The 13,290-nt window shown below is 42.5% G+C and overlaps 1 protein-coding gene across 7 annotated transcripts in view; it reads right to left on the bottom strand.

Annotated features, from left to right (window-relative positions):
* Nucleotides 1-13,290, bottom strand: part of KLC4 (kinesin light chain 4) — a 74,374-nt gene that overhangs the window by 43,395 nt on the left and 17,689 nt on the right. For 6 of the 7 annotated variants that reach the window (XM_089529108.1, XM_089529111.1, XM_089529112.1 and 3 more), the window contains exons 2-3: nucleotides 1,295-1,566; nucleotides 195-425 (exon numbers count right to left, since the gene is read on the bottom strand). In XM_089529108.1, the coding sequence (XP_089385234.1) occupies nucleotides 195-425; nucleotides 1,295-1,543 (480 nt within the window). In that variant the 5' untranslated portion in view covers nucleotides 1,544-1,566. Of the gene's footprint in view, nucleotides 1-194; nucleotides 426-1,294; nucleotides 1,567-2,677; nucleotides 2,752-13,290 lie in introns of those variants that run through there. The other variant, XM_089529109.1, reaches the window with a different exon arrangement.

Genomic DNA, 13,290 nt, shown 5'->3' with positions numbered 1-13,290 from the left:
TTTCTTTCTCATCAAAGCAACACCAGTTCAATTCCAAAGGCAAGGAAGCTCTGCCTTATCTCAATGAGATTCAGATCAGACTGACTCATCCACTATCAAGAATAATCACTGCTACTGGCCTCTGGTGGGGGGCCTCCAAGTAAGCCACAGGTGTTCTCTGCAGAAAACTCTCCCTATCCCCTTTTGATGCTTACTGATGGAGACACGTCCTCATCATATTTCTTCAGCTGGTTCATGAACTCCAGATGTTTCTTTTCCTCCTCAAGTTGTGCCACCGTCTGCTCACTGCGTTGCAGCTTCTGCTGGGTGTTTGCCAGCTCGTCCCGCAGCCATTGGTTTTCTTGGCACAGCCGGCGCACCTGGGCCCTTAGTTTCTGTTTCTCAGACTCAACTGCATTCAGATGATTTGACAGAGCCATCATCACCTGGCCCAAGAAAAGTAAGAAATGCTTGTTGTTGCTTAATACATGCTAAGTGCCTGCCTGACTGTCCCTTAACAATGTATCCAAAAGCTTCCTGTGCAGCCAAGCCAAACGTCAGTGGAGAAACCAGCACTGGAAGTGCTTAGGCCCACTGGAATTATGATCATTATCTAAGATGGAGCTGAAAGTATCTAAGTGCTTGCATCTAGTCACACATCTCAAACTAGAATATTAAATGTTCAACTCATAGTTGGAAGTATGCAGCCTCTCGGGGAATACCATCATTGCCTCCTAGCTGTATCCAGCATTCACTGTCTCTGTTGTCAAGGGACAGAAAGCTGTGTGCATTTGGCTAGAATTGTCACAATTCTAGACTGAGTCTACCCACTTTTTGGCATCTATAAGAGATGAACCCTCTAACATGCAAATGTCCCAAATCTGAGTAAGTGTATGTCTGCTTATTTTGCAAATTTGCCTTTGGACACCCAAGGAAGAAATGGAAATCCAATTGCATTATGCTTCCAGTTCAGCAATTTCACTTGAATTTTAAGTAACTATATAACTATAAGGTTTAAAAAATGCATTAAAATTGCATTTAAAAAAAGAAAGGAAGCTACATTTATAAGATGTTTGATTTCTATGTCTAAGACTTTGATTGATCGGTGATTCTGTGAAAGAGTGAAAAACACACAGCCCTGCCTATACCTAAGCAATATGTGATAAGTGCATTTATCTTCAATCACCCTAGTCTACGTATTCAATGACTTATTCATGACTGAATATATTCAATTACTTATTTATTATTTCTGTTTAGCTTCTTCTGCTGGACTTGTGTATCACAATAAAGTACTCTTCAAGAGATTGCAGCTCACCTGTGCCTCTCCAAGCCCCAGCTCAATCATCTCCACTGACTTGCGCAGTAGGTTGGCTTTTTCATGCACAAGATTGGCTTCCTCATCCTTCTTTAGACACTTAATGGTTTCCAGCAAGCTGTGCAAAATTGAGTTGTGTTCGTTCTTCAGTGCCTCCAGCCCCTGCATGACCAGTTTTGTGTTGGAAATGATCTCCTCTTGGCTTAGTTTGTCCATTTTTTCTTCCCTGGGGTACACCATTGTGGACATAGTCTTTCAGCTATTCCCTCCACCTAAAGGAGGAGAAAGAAAAGGTAGTATTACTATAGAGCATGAGCATGACCTGTCACCAGCAGTAGCACATATAGGTAAAGATAAGGGCTGACATTTTCTTACCGCCCCCACACCATTGGGAATCAAGAAAGCTGATTTAGCTGCCATTTAAGAGCACAAGGGGAATCACAATGAGCCCAGAGGTCATGGAGATCCAGCACGGAACAGACCAGATTACGGACAAATTGTTCCAACATAGTAACAGAAAGGAAAAAGAGAAAGTCTTCAGGTTATTTCTCATTCCTCCCTACAACAGGATTCCCCTCTGTATTTTGAGACATATTACTACAGCTTATGAACTAGAAGAAAACGCTTTGATGGCCAAACCCTGGGCCCAGTTCCTTAGTAAAAAATATCCAGGATGTTTACTGGAGAGTCTGGAGGAAATGCAGTGGGAAAGAGAAAGTAAGGTGGCAGTTAATTGTTCAGCTCCATCAAGGAGGCTCAGAAGTACGGTCCTCCTAATTTACACATCTAGACTCCAGTAAGACACTCACTGTGCATTCTCTCATCTCTACAGCTAAGTTTTCCCTGAATATAACCATAGAGATGCACTACATAGGTGCCAGATGTGCCTCTACAATAAACATTAGGGTTCACAGTGTCTGGTCAAACAAGTGAGAGGATAAAAACAATGGCAACTAATGCATACTTGAACCCAGAAGCAGGCTGGGAGCAGGGCACAATAAACAAGCCAGGAATACAAAACTTTGCATATGATGCACAATCACACAATCTCCCCCCCCCCGCACCCCAGAAGCGATGGAATCTGAAAAAGCAAGGGTTACAGATCTTGCACAGCTAAGATACTCCCTCATCTAATAGATCCATTCCTGATCTCTTGTCAAGATGCAGGATCTGCTTTCTGCTCTTTTGCAGCAAGCAATCATCTGGCTTTGACTTCTTCAAGATGCATGGCACTAATAGGGACTACATAATACTGACAGCTCCACTCCAGGCATGCTCATAAAGAGCCCCCCGCTCCTATCTATTTCCTCCCTGCCCCTGTTGCCAAACCCCTTTGCGCTAAGGCTCACCTCACACCCACAGGTTTGAATAAGAGGTGCTTACCTCCTTAACAGCGGACAGATCAGTCTGCCCAGATTGTTCGCTACAAAGGCAAGCGAGACAACCTGGACTCACGTGATCCGACTGGCAGGAGGCCAAGCTGTTACGCTAGCCAGCAAAGGAGGGAAGAATAAGAAGAGGGAGGAAGCTATCAGCAGATCTGCCTTTGTTCTTGGGTAGTCCCACCTCTGTGTGTTCTGGGCTCTTTGCTAGGCAACAGCAGTCTGCCTCCCCCTTGTTTACTGAGCCTAACAGAATGACCCACTCAAAAAAAAATATATCAAAAAATCAAATACTGTCAGAACAATGGGAGTCTCTCAGCAGAACTACCCACTGATCCCAAGGTGGCAACATGATTTCGCAAGGGCAAGGTCTCCTACCCAAAGTGCCAGTGAGGAAACACCTGCCCACTCCTGGGCCACACAGTTATGGGGGAAGGCAGAACAAAGAGGCAGACAGGAACAGTGGATTGATTGAAAAGTCCCTCCCCAAATCCCCAAAACACCCCAGTGAGAGGCTCCAGTTTCCTCTTCCAAAGCAGAGAAGGAGTGTGTGAGGCAAATATGGATACTCTGATTCTGACAGAGAAAAAAAGCATGGCAAATGCTACCCCAGCAGGGAGAGCCTGTGTGTGGGGTGCATTTGTCAGCTGCATCAGGGAATGAAACCATGCAGGAAGGTTGTGGAGAAAAGCTCTCTCTCTCTCTCTCTCTCTCTCTCTCTCTCTATATATATATATATATATATATATATCTCCTTTGCGAACTGGCCTGGCTAGCAGGCATTTTTTTAAAAAAGGGAGGGGGAGTTGATTTACCTCAAGCAAGAAGACCCCCTCGAATTCAGAGCCACAAAGCATCTCCAACATTATAGAACACACACTGTGTGTAGCTTAACACGGTGCCTTGTTTTTATAATACTGGAGGACTATTCATTGGGGTGGAAGATTTCTGAACTGAGTTTACAAGCTTGTCAAAACAAAGCACTTTCATTTGATTCCATTGGGTCAAACTGCTACTGCAGAAACTGGGCTGCTGTGTGCAAGGCTAGGTCTTTAAGAGAAGAAACAGAATTTATAAAAAAGTTATGACTGCTGCACACAGGTATACAAGAAGCAATTTTATATGGGCATATTAGGTTCCTCCCTCAGCTTCTAATTACAAATGAATGTCTGCAGTTTTTTGTAATGGCATTTCGGAATCACCCCTTTTGTCTCACTGAATTATCTTGACAAAACTTCCATCAGGGACCATATTCCTTTTTGTTCCACACCCTCATTTCATTTCCTACAACCTGCTCAACATTGCCTACATATCAAGAACTATTTTCTCTGTTCATATTAATACTGAAGGAACCATTCCCCCTTTTAGATGCCTATTAGCTATTATTAAGGCCATTGCAAGAGACATGAAACTTCTCAATGTTACAGTGAGAATGGATTGTGCTTTCTATCCTTAACCATGAACAGTTTGTATGACTTAAGACTTCCTTTATAGTTCTACTTGCACAGCCTGAAATAATTTCTCTGGTATGAACACAAAATACTAGGCACAAGAAAGTTTATCAACCATAATAGTCTTCTTCAACCCAGGATCTTCCATATAGGATGAACTGCAAACCCCACCACCACAACTGCTGAGACTGTTGGTAGGGGGTGGTGAAAAGTGAAGTCCAATGCATATGGAAAATGCCAGATGGAGAAAGATTGAACTACTGAACTTGAAGTGAAAAACCCCAGGAACCAATGCCATCTCAGTATTTTGCAAGTTCAGAAAGGATCAGTTAGCAAGTACCAGAAGAAAGCAGCCTGTGAATACTTTCATTTGTTCACCCATCTTCTGAACTAGAACAAGTCTTCACTACTTCTCTTTCCTTCCCAGCCACAGTGACTGTAATGCCCAGTTCATTCTGATTCTTAAATGTCTAGAATCTATTTTTTTAAATGAAAAACACATATACACCATTTTCTGACATGCAATACATCGCAGATGGGGTGGGTGTGAGTCAGTGTCATTTCACAGAAATAACAAATCCTAAAAATTCACCGGGTCTTGCAAACCAGCAGTCCAATGCACTTTACTGGTGAGGCGGGGGGGGGGGGGGGAAGCTTCACTAATGGGAGGCAACTTCACTCTCAGCTTCACTCAGGGAGGGAGGGGGTGCATATGTGTGAAACTGAGAGATTATCACGAGAATGATATGACATCCAAGTTTCTATACTGCACAAAGTCCATAGTGGACAACTACTTGCTTACTATTACTGGATGTCTCCACATATTTCGCTATATATTTTTCAAGCTGTAACACCAGGTATTTCTGTATTATGTGTTATCTACTGTATGGTCCCCAACATATATCCTGTTGATATGTGATTCCTATTCATTTTATTTTTTCAGTTAATCCTGACCACTGATGAAGACTCTTAGTCGAAACGCGTTTGGTCTTGGTTGGTTTATTTCTCAGTTGTAATGGGCTTACTGTGTTATCCCTTTTATTCATCTTCTTGGAGGTGTTAAGAACCTTATTTGTATCTGTACTAGTACTCTGTATGTATGACACCTCCATACACCTGATACAATATTTGGGATTTACAGTTTTCTAGCCCAGTACATTTTGGTAACACCAGCCCTTTATTTACATTTGGGTTTTGCACACAGACCAAAACAAGTCAGTCTGCAGGATTGTATACATTTTATCTTTTTAATTCTTCTCACATTCTATCATTTCATTTTGTTCTAATAAAATTACTGTGTTATTATAGTTTTTTCCCCCTAGACTTTTTTTGCTTTCAAACCTGTTGTTTTTGGGTTTAGGGTATCATCTTTTTGCTCTCTTCACACTGCCATTCAAGCCAATAGGGCTTGAATATAAGTGGATTTCTGTTTTCATGGGGGGGGGGCAGAACGGATCCCCACAAAAACGGAGGGGCAAGTGTATACTCCTAAACACCATTAACTTGTAAGACATAGGGTAGGCCTCTTAGGGGCTCCACCATAGGATTTGATTTAAAAAAGGGCTCTGTGAGTCAAAAAGGTTGGGAACCCCTGCCCTATGGCAGCATGTTCTGAAATATTAGCCTCAAAATACTGACTGGAGCATGTGATATTTGACATGCAGAGGTGGTGGTGGGAGGCTTACTCTGTCAGCATCTTGATTTTGGCTCCTTGGAAAACTGTCCTAGCAAACTGGAAGCTGTGTTTCAGGCTCAAATCTGCTTAAAAGCAAGTTGTGGTCAGAACAAGGAGGTTTGTGTGTGAAGTTAAGCACAGTTTTCTCCCACATGGGAAGGGGAAATTTGTCTTGTTTATTGAACAAGACATGAAACTATAAATCTGACACTAATAAAACATCAATTTTATTCCCATATGTAATGTTTATCAAGTTTGCACAAGTAAGGACAGGGGCAAAAAACATCAGGACAGTAGGCAGCCAGTCACTGTAACACAACCAAACATGCTTGTCACAGCAGTACTGTGGCAATTCAGTCATGCCTACAAAATGTTCACTCATATCCTGCTTGAATCATAAGCTCATCAATATTTACTTCAATAAAGATAACACAAGAGTTCCTACATAAAACTCTGAGCCCTGGGGCTAGCAACTGTCAGAGCTGAGTCACAACAATGAGCTGGGAGAAAAGCTACATGAGTTACTAAAGTGAATCTACAAAATAAACTTTGTTAGTTTCCCCCTAAGCTTTCCTGCCCGATTTTATCCCCCTGTGAATCCCTCTATACTCTGATTGGAGAAGGAGAACCATCCTCTAAGTAAGTGCATGTGCAAAAATAGGCTAGGAGGCTGCATGTAGTCCAAAGGGCACACAGTTTGCCTATTAGTGTTCTATATTCATCACTGCTGCAACCTTCCCCCTACTTGTCATCTTCCTCTGAAAGAGAAAACAACTAAACTTACGTTTGGGCCACACACTATACAGAAAACCTATACTTAGAGAGAGATACCTACACAAGAACTCCAACCATCACCAGGGACAAAAAAAGAAGCACAATAAAAACACTAGTAGACCAGGCAAAAAGGATCTGTGAACCCCAATACTTGGAAGATGAATTGAAGCACCAAGACTGGGCTCTACAGGCAAATAGTTATTCCAGCTCAGACATTAAAAGGACTGCCAGACTCAGAAAAACCCTTAGGAGTGAAGACAAAACAACCACCCAAAGGGAAGGTATTTTTACTATACATCAAAGGACAACTTCAACAGGATAGAAGAAACGCTTAAAGAAAACAAAGTTTGGCTACCAGTCCTGAAAAACAGCAAAATCAGGACCCAGCAAATGGAAATGAAAATCACCCAGGGTGAGGGGGGTAACAACAGACCAACACAGAGATTAACATGTAAATCGCATGTTCTCAACCAAGGATCACATAGAGAGAGAGAGAGAGAGAGAGAGAGAGATACACACACACACACACACCACTCATTCCCAGAATTCTCTGAATATGCCAGCCACAGCTGCTGACAAAATGTCAGGAATAAACTCTTCCAGAACATGGCCACATAGTCCAAGAACCCCACAAAAAAACTAAGAAACTATTGCACCTCTGTTCCACAAGTGATTAGGTATTTCTCTGCCCTCAGGAGAATTTGCCCATTACACTTCTGTACAAGTCAGGATTTTCTGTTTGCCTTGCCTAGTTCAGAGCGGTCACACGCATAAAACAGTTCTCTGAGGACAGGATAGTCTTACTCTTACAACTAATTAGCTTTCCATCAGATGTGTGCAATCTGTTGCTTTTCAATGTTGTTAAACAGCAGCTCCCATCAGAACTTACCATTCTCTAGGGTGGTTAGGCTTGATGGCAACTACTGTTCAACATCTGAAGAGCCATTTCTTTCATGCCTATAACTTAGAACATAAAGTGTGATGTGTGCAGCCAGTTTTAGTTCAGAAAAAAACAGCATGCTTTTGCTATGAGAAGTTTAGGAAACAAAAGGCTGTAGGTACACTAGTCTTAAACTCAGCAATACAAAGAAAACATGTGGGTAATATTCCTTCCTATAGTTTATTCACAAAATAACAAAATGCAAGATGTATCAAACTACGTAAGTCCATAAACAGGTCCAGATATACAAACAGAAATACAGTTGGCCCTCCATATTTGTGGCTTTGACTTTTGCAGCTTTGATTATTTGCAGCTTTGATTAATATGCTCTGTCTAGGAATCTCTAGATCCTCCAGCACAACTCTTGCCAGACGTTGACCATAGAGTTCTGCTGGAGAACCTAGAAATTCCTAGAGAAAACACTTCCCTAGGCATTTGTAGGTCCTCCAGCATGATTCTATGATCAATTTTTGGAAGATATTGACCATAAAGTTGCACTAGAGGATGTGGAGATTTCTAGAGAGTTGTTCTCTCAGGTATTATTATTATTAATATTATGCTTTATTTATATAGCACTGTAGATTTGCACAGCGCTGTACATTCAAACAATAGAATAGATAAGAGTAAACCTGCCCGTAGCGTACAATCTAAGAAATAATAGCATAATACATATAAATAATACATAACAATATAGGAAAGGGTTCAATAAAACAGGCAACAAATTAAAAATGTCCAATAGCAAATAATACTCATGCAATGCCTGGGAATGCTTCTCTGAACAGGATGGTCTTCAACTCAGTTTTGAAACTAGTTAAAGAAGTGAGTGTGGCTCATGGGGAAAGGAAGTTCCAGGAGTGAGGGGCAGCAAGTGAAAAGGGATGAATCTGGGGCGGGGCAGAGAAAATCCTGGGCCGAGACAGCAGACCTTGACTATCAGAACGGATGGCCCGAGTGGGAAAGTGTTGGAGAAAGAAGGTCTGATAAATAAGGAGGGCCAGTCCATGGAGGGCTTTAAAAGTCAGCAACAGGAGCTTATACTGAATACAGAAGGGGACGGGGAACCAGTGAAGGGATGATAATAAAGGAGAGATATGGTCAGAGCGGTGGGTGGATGTAATAATGTAGTTTTTCCACATTCACAGGGTTTTTTTACGCCTAACCCCAGCAAATGTGGAGAGACCATTGTAGTAGCCTCCTGCAAAGAGACTATTTACCCGGTGTTCCTGTGATGGAGGCAGAAGTCTTCCTCATCAATGGAAAGACTGGAAATTTCTTTCTCTTAGCAGACTGAGAGATGGTAAGAGGGAACTGCTTCTATTTGTGAGGAAAGACATACTGCTCTGGCCATCCTCCACCACTCCGTTGTGTTTCTGTGATGGTCATGGAGGAAGAAACATCCTTCCTTCCTTTACAACTAAGAATCCAAGCAGGTGGGCAGAGAGATGCAGCTTACTCACTGGGGATATTCAGTCATGAATGCACAGTAGGTATGTGTTTAAATAGACATTTGACCTGAATTATGGTAAAACAAAACAACTTTAAACTCTCTAGCAAAGTAAAATGGGCAGTAAGACGGTTAAAGGATGTTTTGTTGTTACTTTTGTTATGCTCTTTCAAGTTGATGTTGGCTTAATGGTGTTCCTATCACACAGGATTTTCTGGCAAGATTGATTCAGAGGAGGTTTACTCTTGCCTTCTTCTAAGGCCAAGAGAGGGTGACTTGCTTAAGGTCATCCAATAGGTTTCCACGGCTGAGCAGGGATTCAAATCCTGGTCTCCTAGTCCAGCACTCAAATTACAACAACAAACTGGTTTGCTAAAGGATGGTAAGCATATTAATTTGAACTGACGCAGCCCCAGTCCTGTTTGAACTAGATTATGGGATGTAATCTGTGCATTTCTGTACATACACAGTTCATTATACTGGACTCAAATCACCAACAGCTTGTGCTACTTTCCAATGGAGGGACAGCTGGAAAATCAATTACACCCTTCTCTTTTTCAGATTTCTTCTCTTATCTACTTAGCAGTCCAACAAAGAGCTCATGGCATCAGTCTAAGATTCCTTATTCAGAAGCCTTAGCTGCACTCGTTTACTTGTCCCCATACTCAAGAGTGCTGTTTCACCCAACTATCACAAGCCCTGTACCACTCACTTCTCAAAGCACCAAAGACCAACAAGTACCATACTCAAAATGTTGTTGGATTGCACCTCTCATCAGCCCTACTCAACAGTGTCAGTTCAGCATCATCTGAGGAGATCACACTTTTCAGTCCTGCACAAAAGACTTTTTTGTGTGACACTGTGAAGCAGGAGTCCCTTGTGTAGTAGGTGATATTTACATCCATAGTGGCTTCAAAACACATTGCATCTTGAAGTATTGAAGCTAGTATTTCTAATTTGGACAATCATAATTAGGGTCCATATAATTTGAAGTACTCCTAATTCACAGCCTTTCTGGAAAGGAGGCTCCACCCTACAGAATGACCACAAGGAGGGAATCTATGGGCCGACTACAATATTGTTGTTTTCGTGTGCCTTCTAGTTGTGGCAGCTCTTATCATAAGGTTTTCTTAGCAGGGTTTCTTTAGAGGAGGTTTGCCATTGCCGTCCCCTGAAGCTGAGAACATGTGACTTGCCCAAGGCCACCGAGTGGGTTTCATGGCCATGCTGTGAATCAAACTCTGGTCTCCAGAGTCATAGTCCATCTTGGAAAAGATTTATTTTCCTGTAAAGCAGCAGTCTTCTATCATCCTTGGGACCAAGGATTACAGACAAGTATCAGGTCTGAATCTGCCAGTATTATGTAGCAGTAGTGTATGTGAAGAGGTGTGCTGTATTTATCTTTATTAGTAATTATATTTGAAATGTGTTTTTAAAAATGTATTTAAAAATTATAATTTAATTCTTTTCCAGCTTTTTAGCTTTTTAACTAAACCTCCTGTAAGCAGCTCTTGGTCATCTTAGGAGACAGGCAAATAAATAATGACAGTATCTGATGCTACCATGAGGCTTCAGGACTGCTCCACAACCAGAAGCCTAGCTGACATAGTCAGCAGTAAAGATGTTCCTGGTCTGTGCCCTGTGACAGGTTTGCCTTAGGGGCCCGTACAGACAGGCCAAAATAAAGCTGCTTCGGGTCACTCTGGAAATATGCTGTTTAAATGATGCATGTGCCCTAAGAGGCCAGAAGCAGTGTCAAAGCTGTGGTCCAGTCCTTAGCTTGGCTTCTGGACTCTTAGGACACATGCATCATTTAAAGAAGCATACCTCCAAAGTGACCCAAAGCAGCTTTATTTTGGCCTGTTTGTACAGGCCCTTGGAAACGAATTGAAGGTACACACGACACACCGACAATACTTCAGGCTGCAAGTGGTAGATGCTGTATATTTAAATGCTTTACTCATGGTAAAGAAAAATCTTTGTGTATACAAAACTACAAAGTCTAGCAGAACAGTCCAGCTCAGCCTTCTTCTTGACAGACTAGCTTTCTACATACAAGGAACACTTTGGTGGAGGAGCAAAATGCAATTCCTTATTTGCAAAGTGAAATGGCACAATCCATTAAAAAGATTCTATTCTGTTTTTAAACTGGGTTAGAGACACCAATCTTATTAGGCTTTCCTGTCCTCTAAACTGTCAGAACAATGTGTTCCTGTTCAGTATGACTATATATGTGCAAGTCATGAAATGCTACATGAAACGAGTGGCTGCCTCCCAAGTGGAACCTTCCGGAAGAAAACTGGAGCTTTAATGTTGGGTTAAATATTAATTTTGACTTCACCCCTTTAAATAGCTACAACTGCTAATAATTTCATCTTTACAATGTAGCCCTGATTGGTCTTTGCACTTTAAAAAAAATTACCATGACTAACTATCATGGCACTTTTAGATCTGCAACATTTACCATATTGATCTCAGTTTCACAGATTGATTCAGTATCACCCCCCCCCCCCCCGTTACAAATGAGGAACAGACACTAAAAACACTAAGTTGACCATAGCTCTGTGATACACGTGAGATAGATACAGGTCTTCCAGAATCAATTCAGCTTTCTACCTTAACTGAGCTACACTGGCCTTCAAGCACTTTAACATGCTACAATACACCAATCCCATCCTTTGCGTTCTGCAAAGTTGATACAGCAGTGCTGGGTCCTACTGAGATTTAGCAGAGCTTTATCTTCCAAAGAGAACAAATTGCTGCAAAGCAGCAAGTTTAACCAAGGCAGTAAAATATTTTAAGAAAGTTAGTACAGTAGAATGTATTTGGATGATGTGGCTCTCAAGAGCTTTTAAACCTGGCCCATTTATCATCAAACTCCAATTCCTAGGTTACAAGCACATTCCATAAAGCAAAATACACTTTGCCTTTTGTCTACTGATAATCCTTCCACAAAAACTAAGCATCAGCTAGTCTTCCACTTTTTCTTGTAATGCTAATAGCATGGCCACACCCTACCTGACTTGTCAGTGAAGCTATCAGAGAAATAAAGTTCAGTTTAATTCAATACAAGGCAACCTGGTAGGATGCCTGGGGGAGGGGTCACTGTTATCTACAGGCCCTCCTTTATTGATTCTTTCAATCCCTCTCCATGGAGGGCTCCATCTGACTGCAAAGGTTCTTTGTCAAGAAGAATGGACAGCACCTTGATCTTTGTCTTTCAGTTCCTGAAAGCAGAACCCCCACCCAGTTGAGCAACCTACACTATATAGAAGCTAACTTTCCACAAGAGCCTTGGGAGGACCAACCAGCATTACAGAAACCATCATCCCCAGGGAGAGAAAGGTAACCCAGCTCCATCAGGGCTTGCCTGAAAGAAGAGACCTCCCCTGCATCCAACATCATCCCCAGGGAGAATAAGGTAACCCAGTTCCATCAGGGCTTGCCTGAGAGGAGAGCCTTCCCCTGCATCCACCATCATCTCCAGTGAGAGAAAGGCAAGCCAGTTCCATCAGGCCTTGCCTGAAAGAAGAGTCTTCCCCTGCATCCACCATCATCTCCAGGGAAAGAAAGGCAAGCCAGTTCCATCAGGCCTTGCCTGAAAGAAGAGCCTTCCCCTGCATCCACCATCATCCCCAGGGAAAGGCAAGCCAGCTCTATCAGGGCTTGCTTGAAAGAAGAGCCTTCCCCTGCATCCACCATCATCCCCAGGGAGAGAAAGGTAAGCCAGCTCCATCAGGACTTGCCTGAAAGGAGAGCCCTCCCCTCCTTCCACCATCATCTACAGGGAGAGAAAGGCAAACCAGTTCCATCGGGCCTTGCCTGAAAGAAGGAAGCCCTCCCTCCATCCACCATCGAGCGGGAGAGAAGACAGCCCAGCTCCCTTGAGCCTAATCAGAGTAAGAAGAAGGGCCCTCCCTCCAGTCCATCTGCCATGGTCCAGGCCTCAGAGGGAGAGAAGATCTGCTGGACTTCCCCCCTTCCCCACTGCCATTCCCTTCTCCTTTTGTGTCTTGTCTCTTTAGATTGTAAACATGAGGGCAGGGAAATGTCTAATTACGTAACAATTTGTAAGCTGTTCTGATAGCTTTTTGGCTGAAGAGCAAGGTAATAATAATAATAATAATAATAATAATAATGGTAAATGTTAGCAGAAACAGCATCTGCTGGTCTCATCTCTCTCCTCACCTGACAGAGTAACTATGCAGTTTGGTGACCTACCTACTGCAGCAGCAAAGGTGCAGGCAGACTCCTTAGGGAGAGACAGCAGATACTTTCCTGCCAGCACATGCAAGACGTACACTGGGGAAACTGGTCTCTAGGAAGTATT

This window comes from Sceloporus occidentalis, unplaced genomic scaffold, assembly GCF_023333645.1.
Source record: "Sceloporus occidentalis isolate IW3139 unplaced genomic scaffold, rSceOcc1.0.p SCAF_6, whole genome shotgun sequence".
NCBI classification, from domain to species: domain Eukaryota; kingdom Metazoa; phylum Chordata; class Lepidosauria; order Squamata; family Phrynosomatidae; genus Sceloporus; species Sceloporus occidentalis.
The sequence above is the reverse complement of the archived record's forward strand: the minus strand, read 5'-3'. Positions and strand labels throughout refer to the sequence as shown.